This window comes from Papaver somniferum, chromosome 8 (assembly GCF_003573695.1).
Source record: "Papaver somniferum cultivar HN1 chromosome 8, ASM357369v1, whole genome shotgun sequence".
NCBI classification, from domain to species: domain Eukaryota; kingdom Viridiplantae; phylum Streptophyta; class Magnoliopsida; order Ranunculales; family Papaveraceae; genus Papaver; species Papaver somniferum.
The window spans coordinates 38,523,153-38,545,297 of record NC_039365.1 but is presented as its reverse complement, the minus strand read 5'-3'; the positions used below and the strand labels follow the sequence as shown (position 1 = coordinate 38,545,297).

At 36.9% G+C, this 22,145-nt stretch overlaps 1 protein-coding gene and 1 pseudogene across 1 annotated transcript; both read left to right on the top strand.

Annotated features, from left to right (window-relative positions):
* The first annotated feature begins 5,263 nt into the window (after nucleotides 1–5,263).
* On the top strand, nucleotides 5,264–7,132 carry LOC113306622 (extradiol ring-cleavage dioxygenase-like). Its single transcript, XM_026555542.1, has 3 exons — nucleotides 5,264–5,663; nucleotides 5,949–6,319; nucleotides 6,633–7,132. The coding sequence occupies exons 1-3, from the start codon at nucleotides 5,439–5,441 to the stop codon at nucleotides 6,835–6,837; spliced, it is 801 nt and encodes a 266-aa protein (XP_026411327.1). The 5' UTR covers nucleotides 5,264–5,438; the 3' UTR covers nucleotides 6,838–7,132.
* Nucleotides 7,133–17,728: 10,596 nt separating this feature from the next.
* On the top strand, nucleotides 17,729–19,065 carry LOC113301347 (annotated as a pseudogene).
* Nucleotides 19,066–22,145: the final 3,080 nt, after the last annotated feature.

The window sequence follows — 22,145 nt, the reverse complement described above, 5'->3', positions numbered from 1 at the left end:
GTGTTTAATATCTGTTGTGATAAATGGTGCGTCTTATGTGCATCCCGATGTGGCATTGTGACCTACACCTTATCGATTACAGTATAAACCCTATAAAATAATAGCATCGAGACCGACAAAATTTATTAATTTATTTTATATATTAATTTATCAAAACATTGCGCAGAGATTATAAGAGCTTTCAAGATGAATTATCGTCGTTGATTCTATCATAGTTTTTTGGAGGGTTATGAAGTAGGTGAACCAAATCCCCATAAGGTTAACTTTTTTAGACGAGATGAATTTTATCGTTTCCGCTTGGAAAGTAGATTTCATCCGATAGATGACACCGCATCAGAGAATTCAATTGAAATGTTAGATAAAGGGCGCACTAGTGTACTGCAAAACGTAATTAAATGATTGATATAGCGCAATGGAGTGGATGTTGAATACCTTTTGAATTACCCTCAAGAGAATATTATTTCAAATTTCTGAGTGACGAGAAATAATTGAGAGTATCATGGGAAACGAACAAAGTGATGACGTGGAAACCGAAAATGAAATTGTATCTATAGAGCCACCTTCAAGCAAAGAAGTTATCGAAGTTGTGAAGATATTGAATAGTTGTTTATTGCATCATTTAACGACAACACCAAAAACTCTTGAGAATTTTGATAAAGTACCCCCGTTTTTTAAAACCCATAAAATTAATTCCCCCATTTTTTTCAAACTTTCTAAAATGCCCTCACCGTTTACTTTCGCCACTTGGGCCCGCATAATGGAACCAATGGGCGTTTACCTAGTCAAAAACTGGGTCAAATTACTAAAAACCCATCACTTATCTAAAAGGGTGAGAAATATCTTCACCCGACCCTCTCTTTCTTCCTCTCTTATGTCTCTCTTTTTTCGTCTCAGAGAAAAAAAAAAGGTTTGGCGATTCAATTGAATCGATCAGTTAAATCGATAGATGTTTTTGGTTTGATTCATCAGTCTATTGAAGATTAAATTGAATGGTTTCATCTATGGCGACGACTGGAAAGGAAAAGGTGATGTCCAGGTAAGATATTTTGAAACCCTAAGTTTTGATTTTGTTAGATCTGTACTTGAATGATTAAATCAAATGATTTGGAAGGTTTTTAGATAAATATAAAGTGAAACCCATAATTTTTTTTTGAAACCCTCACTTTTTCGTCATTTTTTATCTGTTTCTTTTGTTTTGTCTGTGAAAAAAATAGAATCTTCCTTTTGTTTTTGTTTGTCACTTCAAATTGAAAACAAATGATGATGTGAAGAATATGCAGTTGAATCTGATGAAAGTCTTTTTTTTTAATTGTTTAATTTTGTTAGAACTTCTGTCTGTATTTGTATGTGTATTGGGTTTGTATTTATATGTGTATTGAGTCTGTATTTGGTTTTTATTTGTATGAATGCCTTATAATGTTGTTTTGTATTTCTGTATATTTCAGTGGCAACATTGATGAGGGAAAAAGCAAATTTAAAGACATAAGTTGTTATTGTACTGACAGTAAGATTCAGTTTGCTTTCAAAAAGTTACAAAGAGATAAGATGAATCTGAGGATGTTTCAGCAAATGGTTCACATGAAGTTATGTTTGGAAGATATACATGAAGTTATTTTAATGTGGATATCAGACAAAGGACATCCATGGACTCTAAAGAATGATCAATGTTTTTTTTTTTGGTTTTGGGACAATGTTGTGGTAAATGGCAATGGTTTCATTCAGTTGGTAGTCAAGATTAAAATCCAGAATGGTATGTCACACCTAAGAAATCAGTATCAAAGTCACCTCAAGTGAGAAGAAGCCCAAGACTTGGAGGTGATAAGAACAAAAGTGATGGTGGTGGCACTGCTAGGAAGTTGTTTGGGCAGGGCAGTTCACAACCTACTCAAGCAAGTGTTGTTGGTGATAATTTGAGAGAAGGATCAAGTAGTACACCAATTCAAGTAGATGAGGAACTACTTTTAGATGATGATGACTTTTTTGATGATGAATATTGGTTAAAGAAAATGAAAGAAAAACAACTAGATGAGGCTGTAATTCATCTTGAGAACAAAGAACTGGATGAGTGCCATCCTGTAGAAGATCCTGAAGCTGCTTATAATAGTAATGAAGACAATGAAGATTCAAGTGATGCTGAAAGTGAAAATGCATTTGAAAGTGCTCATAACCTAAACACTTGAGTTACTGTTTTGTACTTTTGTGCATTTAGTATTTACTGATGCATTAGTTATTGTTGTACTAACTGATTCAAGTTATTCTTATGCAGATAATGATGATGCAACTGATGATGGTGCAGAAGTAAATGACCAAGGTTGAAGACTAACATGGCACTTTAATGTTCTTGCTTTTATGGTTGTAGCATATTATATTTGGGCTCCCATTATTGTTTTTGTTTTGTTATGGCTTGTTTATATGAGTGATGAAGGTGTAGAACTAACTAGAGCTTTTTGTTTTGTACTTGTTTAGGTAAAGAGGGTGAAGAAGACCCACACTATTACAAGGATTTCCAAGATGATAACCCTGAGTTTGAGGATGAACCTGGTGAGCTTTTTGATGAGTTAGATTTTGTTAAACCACTAGATACTTCACAAATGATAGTAGGTACTACCTTTCCTGATAAAGATGCATTCAAAAGACATTTTAAGTTATTCTGTGTTAAAAATGAATGTGAATTTAGGGCTCGAAAGAGTGACAAGAAAAGACTTAGGGTTTGGTGTGAAAATAGGTTTGACCATAGAGGAAATGTTGAGTGTGAGTGGTTTGTGTTTGCTTCAATACTACCAAAGCAGTCTATATTTAAGGTTAGGTCTGTGAACTTAACCCATACTTGTAAGAAAGGATTGTAGAAGACAAGATTCCCAATAGATCTGCAGACCCTCCATTAGTAGCTGAAGTTATACAAGAGCAGTTGAAGAATGGCTCTGGAAAAGTAATTCCAAGACCAGGACAAATTCAAGAGGATTTAAAGGCTTCTCATCTCATTGATATTACTTATCATACAACATGGAAGGCTAGGAGTTTAGTGATGGAATCTAAGTATGGGAGTTATGAAAAGAGTTACATACTAGTTCCTCAGTTTTATAAGATGGTGTGTGACTCCAATAAGGATTCAGTTGGAACTTTTTCATATTGTAATACTGACATGGATTTTGAGTCAATGACAATAAGCTTTGCTGTAGCTATCAAAGGATGGAAGGAAGGGTGTAGATCAGCTGTTGGGTTAGATGCTTGTCATCTAAATGGTAAGTGTGGTGGTGTGTTGATGGTTGCAACTGGGTTAGATGGTCAAAATGGTTTAGTCACATTAGGAATTGGTGTTTTTCCTGCTGAAACAATTGAGAATTGGACTATGTTCTTCACTGACTTGAATCCATACTCTTAAGCCATGAAAAGCCATTGACATTCATTTCAGATAGCCAAAAAGGGCTTCTTGAAGTTGTTCCTGCTGTCTACAATGACAACTCAGAAAGTTTGTTTGTCAACATGCTGTTTGTTGTTTGAAGCCATTCAGACCTGATTGGACAAAGTAAGTATATACTCTATCAGAATTTGTTTTTTGCATCTCAGCTTTACTAAGTTTGTATGCTGTCAACTATAACTGCCTTGTTGTTGTTTTTTTAAATCATGTATTACATACGAAATGAAGCAGGTTTATATGTTAATACCTTTTCCTAATTTTGTAACTAAATCAATCATTTGTTGTGTTGAATCTCTAACTCTCTCCTTTGCAGCAAGGAAGATAGCATCTGTAGCCCATCTAAATGAATCACATTTTTGGCAGGTAAGGTAAGCTATTCCCTTGTTGTGTTGATTGTTGCATATCTTCAGGTACATTCTGGAATTGCAGGCTGAAGAGAAGCAAAGTTGATGGTGCAGTGGACAACTTTCAAAGCAATGATCATCTACTCCACAAGCTTGACATCTTTTATCTGAAGGTAACAACACCAACTTGGATTTACAATGGTTAGAAGCATCTTCAAACCATTCAAAATAATTGCAGGTAGGTATTGTGCACTTTAAGAACATTTTCCCATAGTTTTCATTTGTTGTAGATTGAAGCAATGCTCTTACACCATTACAGGGAAATGCTTGCACCTAGAATATAGCCAAGGACACACTTTTGTGTCATGATTACCTTGTTCACACATAGCACAATGAGTGATGATTTTTTTTCATTCTCACCTTATGGTTGTTGTTGCTGCTGCTGCTACTACTACTACCTAGAGAGTCTTTTGCACCTCCACCATTCATTGTTTCTAAGTTTTCTTAGCTTATAGTGAATTTTTTTGAGTTGCAAAAACATATGGAAGATCATCTATATATATACAGGTTGAAGAAGATGGAATTGGGAATAAGATCATTGGGAGATTAGATCTTATTGTGGGTCGTTGATTTTTCTTTTACATGGATGGTTAGATGGATGCCACGTGTTTCTTATTAACTCGAGTTGAGTCGGCGTTTCAACTCGGCGATTCAAGTAGATTCAACTCTATTTAGTTCAAAGGGCTTTTTAGACTTTTATTGCGCTGTCACCTAAGCAATAACGGCTGTTAACTGCCGTTTACCGTTTATTGTATAAAACGGTCAAACCAAGGGCATTTTAGAAAGTTTAAAAAAAAGGGGGCATTTTTTTAGTGTAAAGTCAAAAGTAGGGGTACTTTATCAAAAAGCCAAAACTCTTCCAATGTTAAGAAAAATTTAAAATGAGATTTGACGTCACATCAATTTAAAAAAAACTGGTCACAACCGAATCATTCTTTACCAAATTAACATAAATATCAAACTAATATTATTTAAATTAAAAAGTTATTAATTTATACATGCGAAAAGACCTAAAAGTCTACATCTTTTACAACTTGTAAACTTAACGAATGATCGTGACCGGCAAAATTTAATAACTTATGGCGATTATTAATTTATTGTGGATTATTATATGGGGTTCTAACGTATTTATTTATTTGGACATAAGTTGTCCCAATTGGACCCAGCCACTAGACACCCCTTAACATCCTTTGTCCACACGGACCTATGACTTGAGCGCCATACCTGCCGAGTTTCTTTTTAACCGTAGATCATACCCAACAAGTAGTCAAAAATGACAACCCAATAAGTTATCTTATCTCCAAGTACTAGACAACAAAACCAAACCAAACCCAATCTTTCTTTTCCTTATTTTTTAATCAATCTCTGCTAATGACGGCATCGCCGCGTCAATATGAGTTCACATTTCACCTCTCTCTATAAATATAGAAAACGTGTCGTTGTTTTCATTGCTGTGGTTGTTTAGATTTCTGTTTCTCCATCTAAATTCCAATTTCCCCTTCCTTACCTAACCTTTCGAAAACAAAAACCCCCTCTTCTCCCCTCTTCTCTGTTTCATTCTTTCTTTCCAATTTGCTTTGCTTTTCTGTGTAATTCTCTTGGTGATCAAGAAGAAAATGGATACGTTTTTCATATCACATGGATCACCAACACTTTCAATAGATGATAGTTTACCAGCTAGACATTTCCTGAAATCATTTCAAGAGAAAATCTTCCCAGAAAGACCCAAATCAATTCTCATCATTTCAGGTCATTGGGAGACTGCTGAGCCTACTGTAAACATCGTCAAGGTGAACGATACCATCTACGATTTCTATGGATTCCCCAAACCTATGTATCAGGTAATTTATCATATCTTTAGTGTTTGATTTCATTCATATTGAATTGGAAATGAAAAGAATGATTAATTGTTCGAAATTTGGAGACATAAATATGCCAAATTCAACCTCATGTCAATCCCTGAATCGCAGTTTCAGTTTCCGGTATCTCAACTGATTTTACTGTAGATGCATCTTGTAAAAGGAGCTAATTAGTTGCTAGTGATGTTCAGAGGCATGTTGAACTCGTTTGTAAGTTGTTAAGAATAACATACATGACTAATTTTTGCTTTGTATATCAAATGACAGCTGAAATACCCCGCCCCTGGTGCACCGGAACTGGCGAATCGAGTTAAGGAGTTGTTGAAGAATAGTGGGTTCGAACGAGTAAATTCTGACAAATCGCGTGGATTGGATCATGGAGCATGGGTTCCTCTCATGCTAATGTATCCGGAGGCTGATATCCCGGTTTGTCAGCTTTCTGTTCAGATGGAGGGCAATGGAGCACATCACTATAACATGGGAAAGGCATTGGCACCATTGAGAGATGAAGGTGTGCTCATAATTGGGTCAGGAAGTGCTACCCACAACTTAAGGTCAATCAATCCTAATGGACCTCGCCATGTCCCTTGGGCGCGTGAGTTTGATTCTTGGCTTAAAGATAGTCTCTTGAATGGAAGGTAAATTTATCATTTCATTTCAACTGTCAAAATGTTGCTTTGTTGCAAAATTGGGTAGACTTGTGGAGAAAATGCAACCAGAAACTAGTCTTGGGACCACGGTGAATGGGAAGACATGATTTTGACCAACAGTAAATATGCCTCCAATTCACAAGAGATGGAAAAAACCAATCCAACCCATGTTTCCTTTTCATGTGAATGTTAGTTGTGAGTAATGATTTTAGCCATGGGCAATATCTTTATTGCTTAGTTCACTTATGTAAACTTATCATTCTTATTGCAAAGTTTTCTGATGCGTTCTTAATGAATATAGGCATGACGATATCAAGGAGTATGAGAAGGTAGCACCATATGCGAAAATGGCACACCCATCGCCCGACCACTTTTATCCATTGCATGTAGCGTTAGGAGCAGCTGGTGAAACTGCAAAAGCAGAACTTATACATCGCAGTTGGAGTTTTGGTACCATGTCCTATGCCTCTTATCGCTTTTCTACATCGACTTCTACTTCTGCTTGATTAGTTACGCCATTTCTGCGGCAACCCAAGCTGATCTACGGTAGATTCAACTTCAGTACTAGTATAACCCGGAGAACCGGACATGAGAGTTTCTTCTTCTCATCCAGCTCCTCGCAAATGATAGTGTTGTTCAAGATATGATGATCTTACAGGTCCTAGCGCCTTATGCTGGTGTGTTTACATGTTGTGTATATTTATTGTATCATTTGCTATGCTGCATAAATGTAAGAGGATTTGTTCATGTGTTTCTTCTACTCGATGATTAAATTTCCTTCTTTGGGTTTGGGGTCAAAAATAGGCTCGAGGATTCTGTACTAACAACTTTTGAGGTTGTTTGCTGTTTTCAATTCCATGGTTACTTGTTGAGTATAAGAGGATTTTGAAGAACTAGAATCCTTCAGCCACAAGAATGCATTAAACTGAAAATACTCCAAGGCTCAGCTTAAGCACCAAAAATTCTTTTGGAGGAGGTAAGGAAGAGGAAATTACCTGATAAAAATTTCTTAGAGCTAGTCTCAACAATCAGAACCTCTATAATAGGATATCCAATTTCTCCTCCCATGAATACAATGTGGAAAAACCAGAAAGAAACTAGCACACAAAATGCTTATGCCGTGTCGTTCCAAAACCAGTAAAAAATATAATGATTTTTATTTTTTGATCGGTAAAAAATTTGATGCTGACCACTGTACTGTAGTGACACCTACAAAATACAATGATTTTACACTGTGTAAAAACGGATCCTCTCACATGAAAATGAATATGCCCCACGTAATGACACACTTTGCTTGGTAAAAATTGCTGTGCGTAAGTGCCAGCCAGCCAGCCTCATCAAGCATTTTTAAAATCCGAAACCATGCCTGTAACTTGAGGGAGTAAGATAAGTTACGGCAAAATTTGTTGGGTATCTCCACTACTTGAGTTGTCCCTATGTTTCACACCTTTTCCTGCCACGTGGGATATTTTTTCAAAATGAAGCGGAGGAGGATTCATTGCCAATTTGACATGGTTATTTTCCCACTCTTTCACAATTTCCTTATCAAGTTTTAATTTCAAATGATATTTAATTTCAATTTCCTTATCATCATCATCAGAACAAATTATGTTTTATTTTAGTTTTATTTTAGCTTTGCTTAAATTCTTGGCTAATCCCCAATTCTAAGGATTTCTATCTTTTTTTCTATCGTTTTGGTCTCGAATCCTAACATATGGTATAGAGCCAGCGATCTAAAACCACTCTTCCACCCTAATTTTTTTTCCCCTAAACCATCTTCCGCTACTCCGTTCAAAAAAGAAAAAGAAAGAAAAAATTACCGTGAAATTGTGAACAAAGTACGGTACCACCAAGAGGGCTTCACCAATTACTGGTCGGGTAAGTTTTGATTGTTGGACTATCTAAGATTTGCTGATGTTCCTTTCATTAATTATCAAGCACAAACAATACAGTACCTCAGTTTCCGCGATAGTGGTTATTCAAGTTTTTGCCTCCTGTTAATTAGTTGCTCGTTATCCACTAATACCGGGTGAGTTTGGGTCCTTGTTCCTTCTGTCAAGCAAGTTTTTTCTCTTGGACTCCGACAATGACGGTGAAAAACTTAGAAGAACAAATCGCTGTATTAAATAAGAATTTGGAATCAGTGCTCGCCGAGATGAAAGAAGATCGTCAAAAAGCTATTGAAGATCGGCAAAGGGCGACTGTAGCTTTGGAATCTATTGCAACCTTTTTCCAAACTCAACAATATAATATTGCTGAGAACATCGCGGAGAAGAATGGCGAGAAGGTTGACACACAAAATAAGAATGGTGAGAAGGATGACACACAAAATTCAAATGGTAATAATGGTCGAGTTGGTACTGCTCCTATCATTCGTGCAAGCCAGATTAATTTGAAATTTCCTGTATTCAATGGAACTGATCCGGAAGGATGGATTTTCAAGGCCGAACAATATTTTTCCTTGGTTGGTGTACAAGAGGCTAAAAAGGTAAGTATGGCTGCTGTCCATCTCGAGGGGGATTCTATATCTTGGTATCGTTGGATATCTAGCTCCTTAGGACAATTAATATGGGAACAATTTTCTCATACAATTCGAGCACGTTTTAGTTCACGGAAATATACTGATCCATGTGCCAGCCTCTCTAAGTTAGGGCAAACAGGTTCAGCTCGTGAGTTTATTACTGAATTTGAAAAATTGCTTAACTTTGTGCCCGATATGCCAGAGTCACATCAAATTAGCATTTTTCTTTCGGGACTTCGTGAAGATATAAGTGCAGGTGTTCGTATGCTTCGTCCTTCGAGCTTATCTGAAGCTTTTGATTTGGCAATTCGTCAAGAGGAAGCTATCGATGCAACATCAAGGTTCAAAGCTACAAAATCTATACAAGCTGCATCAAAACCTGTTACGACAACTACATCTACTAAAGTTCCAGTACGTCGAATTTCTAAGTTCGAGCAGGAAGAAAGGAGAAAGCAAGGCTTATGCTTTCATTGTGATGAAGCTTATACACCTGGTCATTTATGCAAACGGCAGCCCAAGTGTTATTGTTGGAAGCTGATGATGATGTTTTCATAGTAAACTATTCTAACGATCCAACTTGAGGACAAGTCTCGTTTCGAGGGGTTGGGGATGTTGGGAAACCAACTATATTTTTAGGCTAGATATATTTTAGCAAATTATTTATCTATGTTTTATTTTAGTTTTCATCCAACTTGAGGACAAGTTGTGTCTCAAGGGGTTGGAGATGTTTATTTTAGTTTTCAAAGATAGAAATCCTTTGAAAGGAACAACAACAAATCTTAGATAGTCCAACAATCAAAACTTACCCGACCAGTAATTGGTGAAGCCCTCTTGGTGGTACCGTACTTTGATCACAATTTCACGGTAATTTTTTTTTTTTTTTTGAACGGAGTAGCGGAAGATGGTTTAGGGGAAAAAAAATTGGGGTGGAAGAGTGGTTTTAGATCGCTGGCTCTGATACCAGATGTTAGGATTCGAGACCAAAACGATAGAAAAAAAGATAGAAATCCTTTGAATTGGGGATTAGCCAAGGATTTAAGCAAAACTCATTAATTATATTGATTTGATTGATACCATAAACCCTAGAACAAACTATGAATTTATATAGAAAACCTAGCTTGAATCCTAATCAAATAACAAATAAGGAAACACATACTCATTCCTAAAATAACTAATATTCCTAATCGGTGTTGGTATCCCAACATCCCCAACCCCTTGAGACACAACTTGTCCTCAATTTGGATGAAAACTAAAATAAAACATAGATAAATAATTTACTAAAATATATCTAGCCTAAAAATATAGTTGGTTTCCCAACATCCCCAACCCCTCGAAACGAAACTTGTCCTCAAGTTGGATCGTTAGAATAGTTTACTATGAAAACATCATCATCAGATCCCAACAGTAACACTTGGGCTGCCCGTTTGCATAAATGACCAGGTGTATAAGCTTCATCACAATGAAAGCATAAGCCCTGCTTTCTCCTTTCTTCCTGCTCGAACTTAGAAATTCGACGTACTGGAACTGTAGTAGATGTAGTTGTCGTAACAGGTTTTGATGCAGCTTGTATAGATTTTGTAGCTTTGAACCTTCAGCTTTGCTAAAACTGTTCTTTATTAGTTTTCAAAGTTTTTTTTTACCGTGATATTTAGAAATGTATTACGAATGATTCCCAGTTGAATAGAATGCTATTCGTTCAGGGTTCAAAAAAACAAAAGAACTACTCTTTGGAATGATACATCACACAGACAGACCGGAAGGCTCTGCGGATCGGGCGACTTCAGAGTTGACTCAATCTTCTCCGATTCAATCAATTTAGGGATCCAAATCTTCTGCATGTTCGAGATTCAGAAATAATCTTACCATGTCCGGCTAATTTCTTGGGTTTATCGGCCATGTAGCCCATTTGTTGGGATACCAACACCGATTAGGAATATTAGTTATTTTAGGAATGAGTATGTGTTTCCTTATTTGTTATTTGCTTAGGATTCAAGCTAGGTTTTCTATATAAATTCATAGTTTGTTCTAGGGTTTATGGTATCAATCAAATCAATATAATTAATGAGCTTTGCTTAAATCCTTGGCTAATCCCCAATTCAAAGGATTTCTATCTTTTTTTCTATCGTTTTGGTCTCGAATCCTAACACCATTAGGGGCCATTTAATCCACCGTAGTATTTCTATGGCGAATTGTTCTTCCTTTTTTTTGCTGGTCGTGTGTAGCTGATGCTGTGTAAAAGTCGGGATCTCCCTCTGTTACCTTAATTTTTATGATCCAGAGATCTATTAGGGGTTTAATCATCTTCTTCAAATCGATATAATCCGTGGTTTTTAAGGTTTCCTTTCTTTAATTCCAGCATCAGGGGTATTCTTGCTCTTAATCCAATTTCTTCTTTGCTGCAACCAATTATTGGCCAAATATTATCCATGTTCTTCAATTGTTTGCTTTATTGTCTTAGGGACCTTGTCACCCATAGTTTGAATTCCTTTCCTGCACCTATTCCTCGTTTTGGTTAAAATCTTTCTTAGTTCACATATTGTTTGCTTTAATGTCTGGGAAACCTTGTTAATTTATGTTTTTTTTTGCATTCTCAACTAGTACTCCTCGTCCTGCATTTTTCATGTTATGTCTTTTTCTCCTTTTATGAACCTAAAGTGTTTTTTTTTATTGTCTCTCAAAAATTTATTGGGTGATGCTTTCTTTAAAACTACAATAACTATTTTGGAGTTTTGTCGGATCGCATAAGGTCTGATTTCTTCGTTTTTGTTTCAGGTAAAATAGTTTTACCCAGTGGTACAGTCGTTTTAGAGCAACTGCAATTGTGCGATCATAATCAAAGACTAAATACCAAAAAAAAAATCTAAAAAATTTGGGTTTAGTCCGTAATACTACAGTGGAGGAATAAAATTTGATCGAGCGCATGTTAAAACTATGCCTGAAACCAAACGCATGTACAATCTCCGTCCGACACTCGGACGGACATATAAACTACGTTTGAGTTGGGCGTACATATTATTAACGCCTGGTATGAGACGGAAATTTAATGCGTGTCGGGCAATAGTATTTGTTTGAAGTTAATTCATTTTGGGGCTTGGAATTATGTACACGTGTTAGTTATGTATATAAAAATTCAAAGTTTCAAAATACTAGTAGTTCAGGCGAACTTTAAATGTTCGCCTAGCATGGGGCACACTTTATATGCACGCCCCGTGGGGCGTAGTTTATACCTTCGCTGTATTCAAAGGGATTTTAAAACCTCGCCTCATTAGCGAGCGTATATTATATATTCGCCCTACTCCAAACAGTTATTATACATGCGCCTGATATGAAACGCACTTTTAAACTTTGCCAGACCAAATATAGTTTTGGTCCAGATTAGAGATCAAATATAATCTGATATTTAGTTTTGGTCCACCATTTTACTCTTTAGTCCATTCCACTGTGATTGGTTTCTGGACGAAATTTATAGTTTTGGTCATCCATTGTGGACGCTCTTAGTGTCGACTCACATTAGTTTTCTCAGTTGTTTTCGTAACTATTCTGGTGTTTTGTCAGACCAACTTCGTCTGGTTTCAATGTTTTTCTCGTGTAGAATAGTTTTCATTCAGTGGTTAACTTTGTATTCTTGGACAACATCACTCAACAATCAACATATGTTGTTTTTATGTGGAATTATCATAAATTTGTCTGTTTTTTTTTTTTATTTTTTGCTGTCATTTCTGGCCAATCTAGTTCTGTATGGTTTCATTATTTCTTTCCTGCAGAATAGTTTTAATATAGTGATTTCCCTTGTAATTTAGCCAGTTTTACCCTTTAACCATCATTTATTTTTTTTCTAATTTTCATCTAGTGCATCAGTTTCATTAGGTGACAAGGTTTCTACTTGTTCAGTGTTTTCTTAAGCTGAATCAATCTTCCCTTTGGTTCAGTTCAGTCGGCAACTTAACTTTCTACAATTTTAGAACACTTTTTCCTTCTCCTACCATTCTTTGTTGCAGTTTTAGACTTTATCCTTTTAATTAGATGTCGGATTCCCCTTATCAAGAATTTTAACTCTCCTTCACTATGAAACTGCTATCCTGGAACGTCCAGGGTATTGGCACGCCTATCACAAAGGACCATTTTCAGCTCAATTTAACGTGTGTCATTTTGAAGCAAGTATAGGAGACGAAAAATCTTTCATCACTTGCGTTTACGGTGCAATTGATACTGAAGAAAAATTTCAACAATGAAATTACATCTCACAACTGACCCAGCAAGTGGATAAGCCTTGGGCCTTGATTGGTGACTTAAACATCATCTTTGATCCGGAAGAAAAGCAAGGGGGAAATAAAGGCATCTCCAGCAGCAAGAGTATAATCATCCAGATAATAGACGAAATTGGTTTACTAGATGCAGGATATGAAGGCGCTCTATTCACATGGTCAAATAACAGAAAAGGAGAAACAAACATTTGCGAAAGAATTGACAGAGCGTTGATATCGTTTCTATGGACTCAGGTATTTCCAGACACTAAAGTAATTCATTTACCTAGAGTTGGATCAGATCACACTCCTATTTTATTAGATACGAAGCCCGAAAAGATAAAACTTCAAAAACCCTTTAGATGTATCAGATCTTGGTTATCTCACTCCGACTTACACAAGGTAGTAAAAGCATCTTGGGATTTACACTCCAACTCCTAAACAAATGAAAACTTTCCCCTAAAACTCAAACTCCTGTCCTCAGATCTTTCACAGTGGAATTCAGATGTTTTTGGTAATATCTATAAAAATATCAGGATCTTAAAAAATAAAATTGAGAACATCCATAAAGCTGGAAATATTGCTAGTGATATTGACAGGTTAAAAAACATTCAAGCAGAGCTAGGAAAATAGTACGAGATTAAAAACGATTACTATCATCAATTGTCCAGAGATAAATTCTACAAGGAATAAGACAGAAACACGGAATATTTCCACGCCACTGCCTCCAATAGGAAAAGAATAAATTCTATAAATTCCCTCAGAGAACCTTCTGGCCTCTGGCTCTCGGACATAGATCAAATCTACTCCCTTCTGATAAATCACCTTTCTCACATCGGTACATCACAAAAAAAAACAATTGTGGATTTAATCTGTCCAACATCATAAAACCGTGCATTTCTGAGGAACAAAATATATCCTTGTTAAAAATCTCATCCAAAAATGAAATCTGGCTCACTCTTTCCAACATGAATCAATGGGGCTCTCCGGGACCATATGGTTTTCAACCCGGATTCTTCAAGGCCAATTGGGAAGTTTTCGGTCCGGACATTGTAAAAACAGCGCAAGAATTCTTTAAAACGGGTATCCTTGACGAGGATTTAAATTATTCCTTCATTACCCTTATTCCAAAAATTTCAACTCCTCAAACTCCGACGGACTTTAGACCAATAAGCCTAAGCAACACCATATACAAACTAATATCAAAAATTCTTGCAAATAGATTAAAGTCCATTCTCAACAAAATTATATCTCCAAACCAATCAGCTTTCTTTCCTTGAGTATAAATCACCGACAAAATTATCATCGCACATGAACTCATCCATTGCATGAAAACCTCAAAGAAAACAAAATGATCGCTAGCACTGAAATTGGATCTTTCCAAAGCCTTTGACAGAGTGGAGCGGAATTTTATCGATTTGGTTTTGACGAAAGGTGGACTAATCTCATTTTGCAATGCATTTCCACCACATCTTTCTCAATAATTCTCAATGGTTCGCCCGGATCAAAATTTAAAGTTTCAAGAGGTTTAAGACAAGGGGACCCACTCTCGCCTTATCTATTTCTGATCTGCATGAAAATTCTTTCCAGGCTTCTAGAAAATGCGATTACAGAGAAAAAAATCTGGCTTCCAAATCAATAAAAATGCTCCAAATATTTCCCACATTTTCTTTGCTGATGAATGTTTCCTCTTTACAAAAGCTGATCTGGGGGAAGCAAAAAATCTCCTGGAAATCCTATCACTTTTCTGAGATATTACGGGTCAAATGATAAATCTACAAAAATCCAGTGTTTATTTCATCCCAAAAATTCATCCTAAACATGGAAAAATCATAGCCAGAATCCTCAAAGTTCCCTTGACGACGAAAAATGATAGATATCAAGGAACTCCACTATTCTTTGATAAAAATAGGAAAGCGAACTTCGAGCCACTTCTCCAAAAATACTATTCTACTCTACAAGGCTGGAAATCAAAACTCCTATCTCAAGAAGGGAGGACAGTTCTAATAAAATCTATACTTCAAGCCTTCCCGACATACCAGATGCAGGTGCTTGCCTTTCCGAAAGAAACCTTGAATCAATTGGATCGTATACAAAGAAATTTCTGGTGGAAAAAAGAAGGTCAAAAAAGACAAGGAGGATTCATTAGAGCTTGGAAGTATACATGCAAGCCCATAGCGCAAGGCAGTTTAGGTATCAAAAACCTCATCAATTTAATATAGCGCTCCTCACCAAGCTAGCCAGCAGATTAATAATAGAAAAGGATCAACTATGGGAAAAAATTATCAAGGAAAAATATTTCCCAACATCTCATCTCTTGAGGCTTCTAAAAGTTCCAACTTATTATGGATTTGGACAAGCATCCGAAAAGGCCTTGAATTAATTAAAGGAAATTATATATGGCAAGTGAAAAATGGGAAGTCGATTAAAATATGGGAAGATAGATGGATTCCAAATTCGGAAACCTTACCACAACCTCAAGATTCTCAGGGGACAACTCTGACAAAAGTTCAAGAGCTTATCACTGAAGACAATAAGTGGGATCAAGAAAAACTGGAAAGTTATTTTAATCCGGAAGTGAGAAATAAAATTCAAGCCATATCTCCAACTAAAGAAGAAGAAGATAAAATAAAATGGTTACACCATCATACATGACTCTTCTCGGTCAAAAACATTTATAATTTTTTAGCGAACCAAGTTCAAGAAGAGGATAATCTGTTATCAGGTTTTCCTTGGAAAAGCATTTGGAGACTACAAGCAATTCCAAGAATCAAGCTTTTTGTGTGGAAGCTAACTGGAAAAGTTTTACCCACTTCTTCGAGATTAGGCACACATAACCCGGAAATTGGCCCAAATTGTCAGTTGTGCAACACCCATGTTCAGGAAACTGAAATGCACCTATTTGGATCATGCCCGTTTACCAGAGCCATTTGGTTCAAATTTTTTCTAGGTCATTTGATTCATCCAGATAACTTGGACTCAATCACAACATGGGTTAAAAGGTGGCTTACAAATCCAGATCTACATAATTTGACTGGGAAAATGACAACCATATCATGGTTCATTTGGAAATATAGATGCTCGGTGGTGTTCGAAAAGGTAATCCCATACCCAAAGAATCTAATTGATCAGATCAATAATTTTTTGCAGTCCATCCCTCAAAAGATTAAAACAATAGGTTTGGAAAAAAACCAACTAAAGATCATCAATTACAAGTGGTCGAATATATAATCCGATTGGATAATATTTATAGATGCTTCATTCAAGGAAGAAGATCTTTCGACGAGATTTGCTCACATAGTATACTCAGTAGATTTCCAATCCTTTATGCACATCTCAGCGGGTTCGGAAACAGCCACTTCAGCTTTTCATGCGGAAACAAAAGCTTTACAAAAAGCGGTCACATGGCTAAAAGAAAATGTTCTTTCCAGCGTTACAGTAGTAAGAGATTGTAAAGCTTTGGCAGACTGCATCAATCAACAGGGATAGCACAAGTCCTTTTTGGATAGTAGAAAACACCGTTCAAGCAGTAAAGACATTATTAAACGAACTTCCCCAGCCTCAGATAATGTACACAAACCGAAAATACAATTCAGCAGCAGACATAATTGCCAAGGAAGCAAGAATAAAGAGCCTTCAACACTTATCTACGGAGATACAACAAAGTATTAAGATTTCTAATATTACATCTAATGTCTTTGATAGAAATGATATTGTAAACCTCCTGTACTGTATTTGCTAGTTAATATATTTTCGTCTTTACATCAAAAAAAAAAGGAATGATACGCCAATTGGATGCTGGTATTTTTGTGGAAATAGAATAAAATACAAATAACGTGTTTCGATCCTAGTTAGCAATTCGGGATTCGTCAAACGTACGGAACGGTAAACGTACGAGTATTATACGGTTTTGTAAAATCCAGATTCGGTCCAAAATTCGGTCAACGGGACGTGATTCGTCAGTAATTCGGAACGGCATACGTACGTGTATAATTCGATTTATAAATGTGAGTTCGGATCTGAAAATTCGGTATCTATATATAACAAATAAATTGTATTTATAAGGTCATAGACCAATTTTTATGCATATGTGTGAGTTACTTAAAGAAAAAATAAACTTAATATGATGATATTAATAATATATATAACATTAGTTATCTAAGAGGACGTCGTATGGTGGTTTAGATGTTTGGTTAGTGAGTTTGAGATCTTTCTCACCTTCACCTTCAAATCTCTTCAGTCGTTTTTGTTTCATAAAAATTACAACACGTCTAATATTCGGTCGTGTATGCTCGGGAGGCAGTAAAGCCCAAAAAGTGGAGTCTTTGAAAAGTAAAAGCTAAAGAATTTATGGCGAATTAAGCGGACGTATCATTCGGGATACGTAAAATTCGTGAACGATTCGCGAATAATCCGGGAATGCCACATAATACGCGACTTGGGTTCGGAATTGCAAACGTACGCGAATAAGACGGTAAAATTCGTGATACGTAAAAATTCGCGAATCATTCGCGAACTTACTAACTAGGGTTTCGATTGACTATATCAAAAACGATGATTCCAAATAGTCTTCTCTTAACTTTTCTATTCTTCAGTTTTGCTTTACTCTTTCTAGATTCAGTTCTTAAAAAACTTTTTAAAGAAAACAGAGAGTTGTAGTTGAATAGTTGAATTGATGAAGCTAATGGATACATATATTTGTATCTCATGGACCTCCATCAATAGCAATTGAAGAATCTTTACCTGGGAGGAATTTCTTGAAATCATGGGAAGATAATAACTTAGTTCCACAAAAAACCAAAATCAATTCTATTAATCTCTGCTCATTGGGATACTTCTGAACCTAGCGTAAACATCATCGACGGTCCCAATGAAACCATCTATGATTTTTATGGCTTCCCTTCTTCCCTCTACCAGGTATACTCTCTTTGTCAGTCTCTCTAGTTGTTGGTCTTGTTGGTTACAATTTTGATGATCTTATATTTATGTGGCCAGTTCAGGCACCAGGAGCACCGGAACTAGCAAAGCGGGTGAAGGAGTTGTTGATGAATAACGGCGGGTTCAAACACGTAAGGGAAGATAAAAAGCGAGGATTAGACCATGGAGCATGGATGCCCCTGATGTTCATGTATCCAAAGGCAGATATTCCTGTGTGTCAACTTTCAATTCAAAGCAAAAATGATGGAAGTTATCATTACAACATGGGAAAGGCATTGAGTCCTCTGAGGGAGGAAGGTGTTCTCATAGTTGGCTCAGGAAGTGCAACTCACAATTCTAGAGTCCCGATGATTACTGATGGTTCAGTTGCTCCATGGGCTATGGAGTTCACTACTTGGCTCACGGAGTCCCTCTACAACGGAAGGTAATTTAGATCCCTTTGTATTGAATTTTCTTGGTAAATCATTGATTGCAATTTGGGATTATATTGCCGATTTTATGGTTTACACGTCGAAAAGGAATATTATCTGATGACAAAACTCTGACCTGTTGGGGGCTAATTCAGAGACCAATGAGCTTCAATAAGAAAACCCCTATAGAGTTTCTTTCTTCCTTATGGATTGATTTTGATTTTAAGGTAGTAACCAACATAGATCGAGATTTACAATGTGATTAGCTAAGTTTTGGTTATGACTTTGCAAATATTGTGTGTTTTAATTTTGATAGACATGAAGATGTGAATAACTATGAGAGTAAGTCCCCATGGGAAGAAGGCACATCCATGGCCAGATGATTTTTATCCATTGCATGTAGCGCTGGGAGCCGCTGGTCCAACTTCAAAAGCGGAATTGTTCCACCAGAGTTGGAAATATGGTTCGCTTTCTTATGCATCTTACCGTTTCTCTACAATATAGCTTTTATCATGTTTTGGATCTTAACTACTATTACTTTCAAAAATGATTGTCAAACATAATTTTATATTGCTATGTTATAAAAACCTTTTGTTTTTTATGTGTGAATTAAGAATAAAAATGTTTTGATTAGACGGCCATACCAAATGTTAATTTGTATATCAGGATAGAGAATAGAAGTTAAGGTACATTAAAATATTATTATCTTGTATTGAATTTCATATTTCTTTTTGGTATTGCGAATATCTTGGTTATTGTATCTAGGAGAGATTAGGTTATGTAACTACCAATTTTACCCTTACAAGAACAAAGTAAACAAGATTAATTTTTTATTTTTAAAATTAATTGTAGTTACCTAAAATCGGTGAGAGGCTAAAGTAGGATTCTAGGGTATCTGAAAGTGAGTTACGAGAGGTTGAGCACGAACAGTCTTCGCCAAAACCACGCATAGTGGACGTTCAAAGGATGCTTCAGTCACAGGGAAAAGGGTCGTCTTAGAGAGGGAAACAGATGAAGAGAGAGATCAGAGAACAAGTTATCGTTCTAAGAGGTTATGAGAAAATTGATTGTAGCTTGGAGAAATAGGGGACCTATTTATATCTGAATTCTCTAATCTCAAGTCGGTGAAGATAAGGATTGCTTATCGTGCCGTGCGGAGCGATTCTCTCGTCTCTTCAGGAATAGATAAAGATAAACTAGGTTGAGTTTATCTCATTATTTCGCCGCCTTTACTCTCTTCTGCGGTAAGAAATAAGCCGGGTATTTCTCACACGTGCCATAGAACATCAAACCAAAACCCTAATTGTTATCCCCCCATTTGTGTGAAGCTGAGTCAGCCTTTGTGATGATATGTAGAGAGAGAAATATCCTCTTTAGCCGAGTTGGCCAAGATAGGGAGATATTCTCCGACCTGTAAGAATGACTAGGATGAGTCACATGAAAATGCATGAGATGTTAGAATTCGTGTGGAGAGTCTGGAAAGGAGACTCGATTCCTACATGAGGCTCGTGCCTATCATTGGGAATATTCAGCCTTTTCTGAGAGTTTTGAATCTCTCTGAGAGTTTCTGGAGAGATGTGAATCTATCTGGGATTTCGAGAATAGATGTGAATCTCTCCGAGTTTTTGAAGAGAGATTTGAATCTCTCCGAGATTTTGCAGAGAGATGTGAATCTCTTCGAGATTTTAAGGACGAATCAAAATCTATACGAGGATTTTCTTAACGGATCCGAATCTCTCTGTGGTCAGCTGAGACTCGTCCTGAAGAGAGAGAAAAGTCTTTGTACGCCGGATTAATGTCTCTGCGAGACTTTGGCTCGTTTTTGACTAGCGTTTCTTGCAGAGATGTGCTAGGAATCAACTATGTGTACGTATGACGGGGCCAACAAGACTAGTGTATCTCGAAAGGATGTTCTAGGAGTTTGTCAAAAGGGCCCGGAGGCAGAATAACCAGCATATCTCGCGGGGATGTCCTAGGAATTATTCGGAAACCTCAGTAGTCGAGTCGGAGCCTAGAGCATACATGACCAGTGTATCTCGCGATGATGTATCGGGAATCAGTCCTTGATCTCAAATAGGGCGAGTCGTGCTTGCAGGAGACATGCATATCTCCGCTCTGGGTCATAAGTCCACTGGGGACGTTTTTACGCATCTAAAAAGCCTACATGACCAACAGTATCTCGTCGAGGATGTATACTAGGAATCACGGCATCACAATCAGCAACGTGTCGTGATGACATGCTGGAATTATGGTTGTTCTAGTTCATAATTCTAGTGGGGACATTTTACGCTCTACAGAGCCTACGTGACCAGCAGTATCTCGTCGAGGATGTAGGCTAGGAGCCACGGCATCACGACCAGTAGTGTCTCACGGGGACGTATGCTAGAAATAGTGGCTAAGGGTGCCTTGAGGGACAAGGGCTTAATCTCTCCCATGAGTTGAATTTTGTCTATGGTCTTGACCCTTATCCAAATTTTACCATCTACATTAAGTCCCCTACTCATAGTAGAACCTTGATTGTCCTATGATGAGTATATAGATGGTTACGAATCATTAAGGGATGACATTACAATCCACTTGCGGAGTCCTCAAATTTCTGCTTAATCTTTGCTTGCTTTGATTCGGGACTTCAAATCAACTCTGGACCTGGGAGATTTCTGGGACTTTGTGTTAGGTTACGTTACAAGCATGAAAATCGAGCCTTGATGAAGTAAAATTTCGGTTTTGAGAGACTAGACTTGCGAATTAGTTTTTTTTTTTGATCAAAGCCCTAACTACTTCCTTCCGTGCAACTCTGATCTTGGAACTGATCCTATACTTGGAATCCCTTTAAGCTCTCATATTGGGAAGCGTCATCGGAAATGGGAAAAATGTCTTGTCGAGATAAAATTTCCATCTCGGTCGAATGGGATTTGCAGATTAGGGTTTACTTGGACAAAACCCTAATTTCGTCTCTTTGTGCATCCTTGAGCTTCCGAGTTTGTGCAAGTGAGTATTTGGGGAAGAGAGGGATTTTAGCGGCTTCCTGGCTGTCTGTGAGGTTGGAAAAATCCTATGAGAATAAATTTGCACTTACTTTTGAAGTTACGGAGTCCCTATCCCATGTAAATTCTGAATTCAGGCTTGTACTGCGTCTAAACCCTAATTTCTCTTTTTGTATGCATCTGACTCCTTTAGACACTATGGATATGCTTGAAGAGGCTTGGTAGGCGTGCATATGTCTTGAAGGGTTATCACCTTGTATGACGAGAGATGGTTCAATCCCTTATACCAATCACACACCCCTTTTATGAGAGAAAATGTCAATCTTTGAAACCAAGGGTATTTTCGTCAAAACTCAATATTTTTTCTGACATGAAAGACTTTGTGAGATTCCTTAGGCATGGTCACTACTTTATATATATAGAGAGAGAGCCGCATGTATGGTCTTGGTTTTAAAAATTATGAACTCAAACTTCCTTGTTTGAGCTAAATTCCCTTTATTTTCTCTGAAACTATGCTTTTCTGGATTCCGTTTCAATCCTGTTATTCATATAACACTTATAGAACCCAATATTCACGTGTATGAGGCCTTTGGAATGAGTATATGAGACTTGGTCGGTCTCTGGCTGTATTAAGGCCGTGTTCTTTGAAAATACTCAGAATTGTGAAATAAGGGTATTTTGTTCAAAATCCCTTATGAACTCGTTTTTGTTGAAGAG

What these genes read in the sequence shown, in the direction of transcription:
- LOC113306622 (XM_026555542.1), top strand. Translation starts at nt 5,439, where the DNA reads ATGGATACGTTTTTCATATCACATGGATCACCAACACTTTCAATAGAT. An exon ending in TCCCCAAACCTATGTATCAG is followed by an intron (nt 5,664 to 5,948) that starts GTAATTTATCAT and finishes ATCAAATGACAG; the next exon opens with CTGAAATACCCCGCCCCTGG. An exon ending in GATAGTCTCTTGAATGGAAG is followed by an intron (nt 6,320 to 6,632) that starts GTAAATTTATCA and finishes TAATGAATATAG; the next exon opens with GCATGACGATATCAAGGAGT.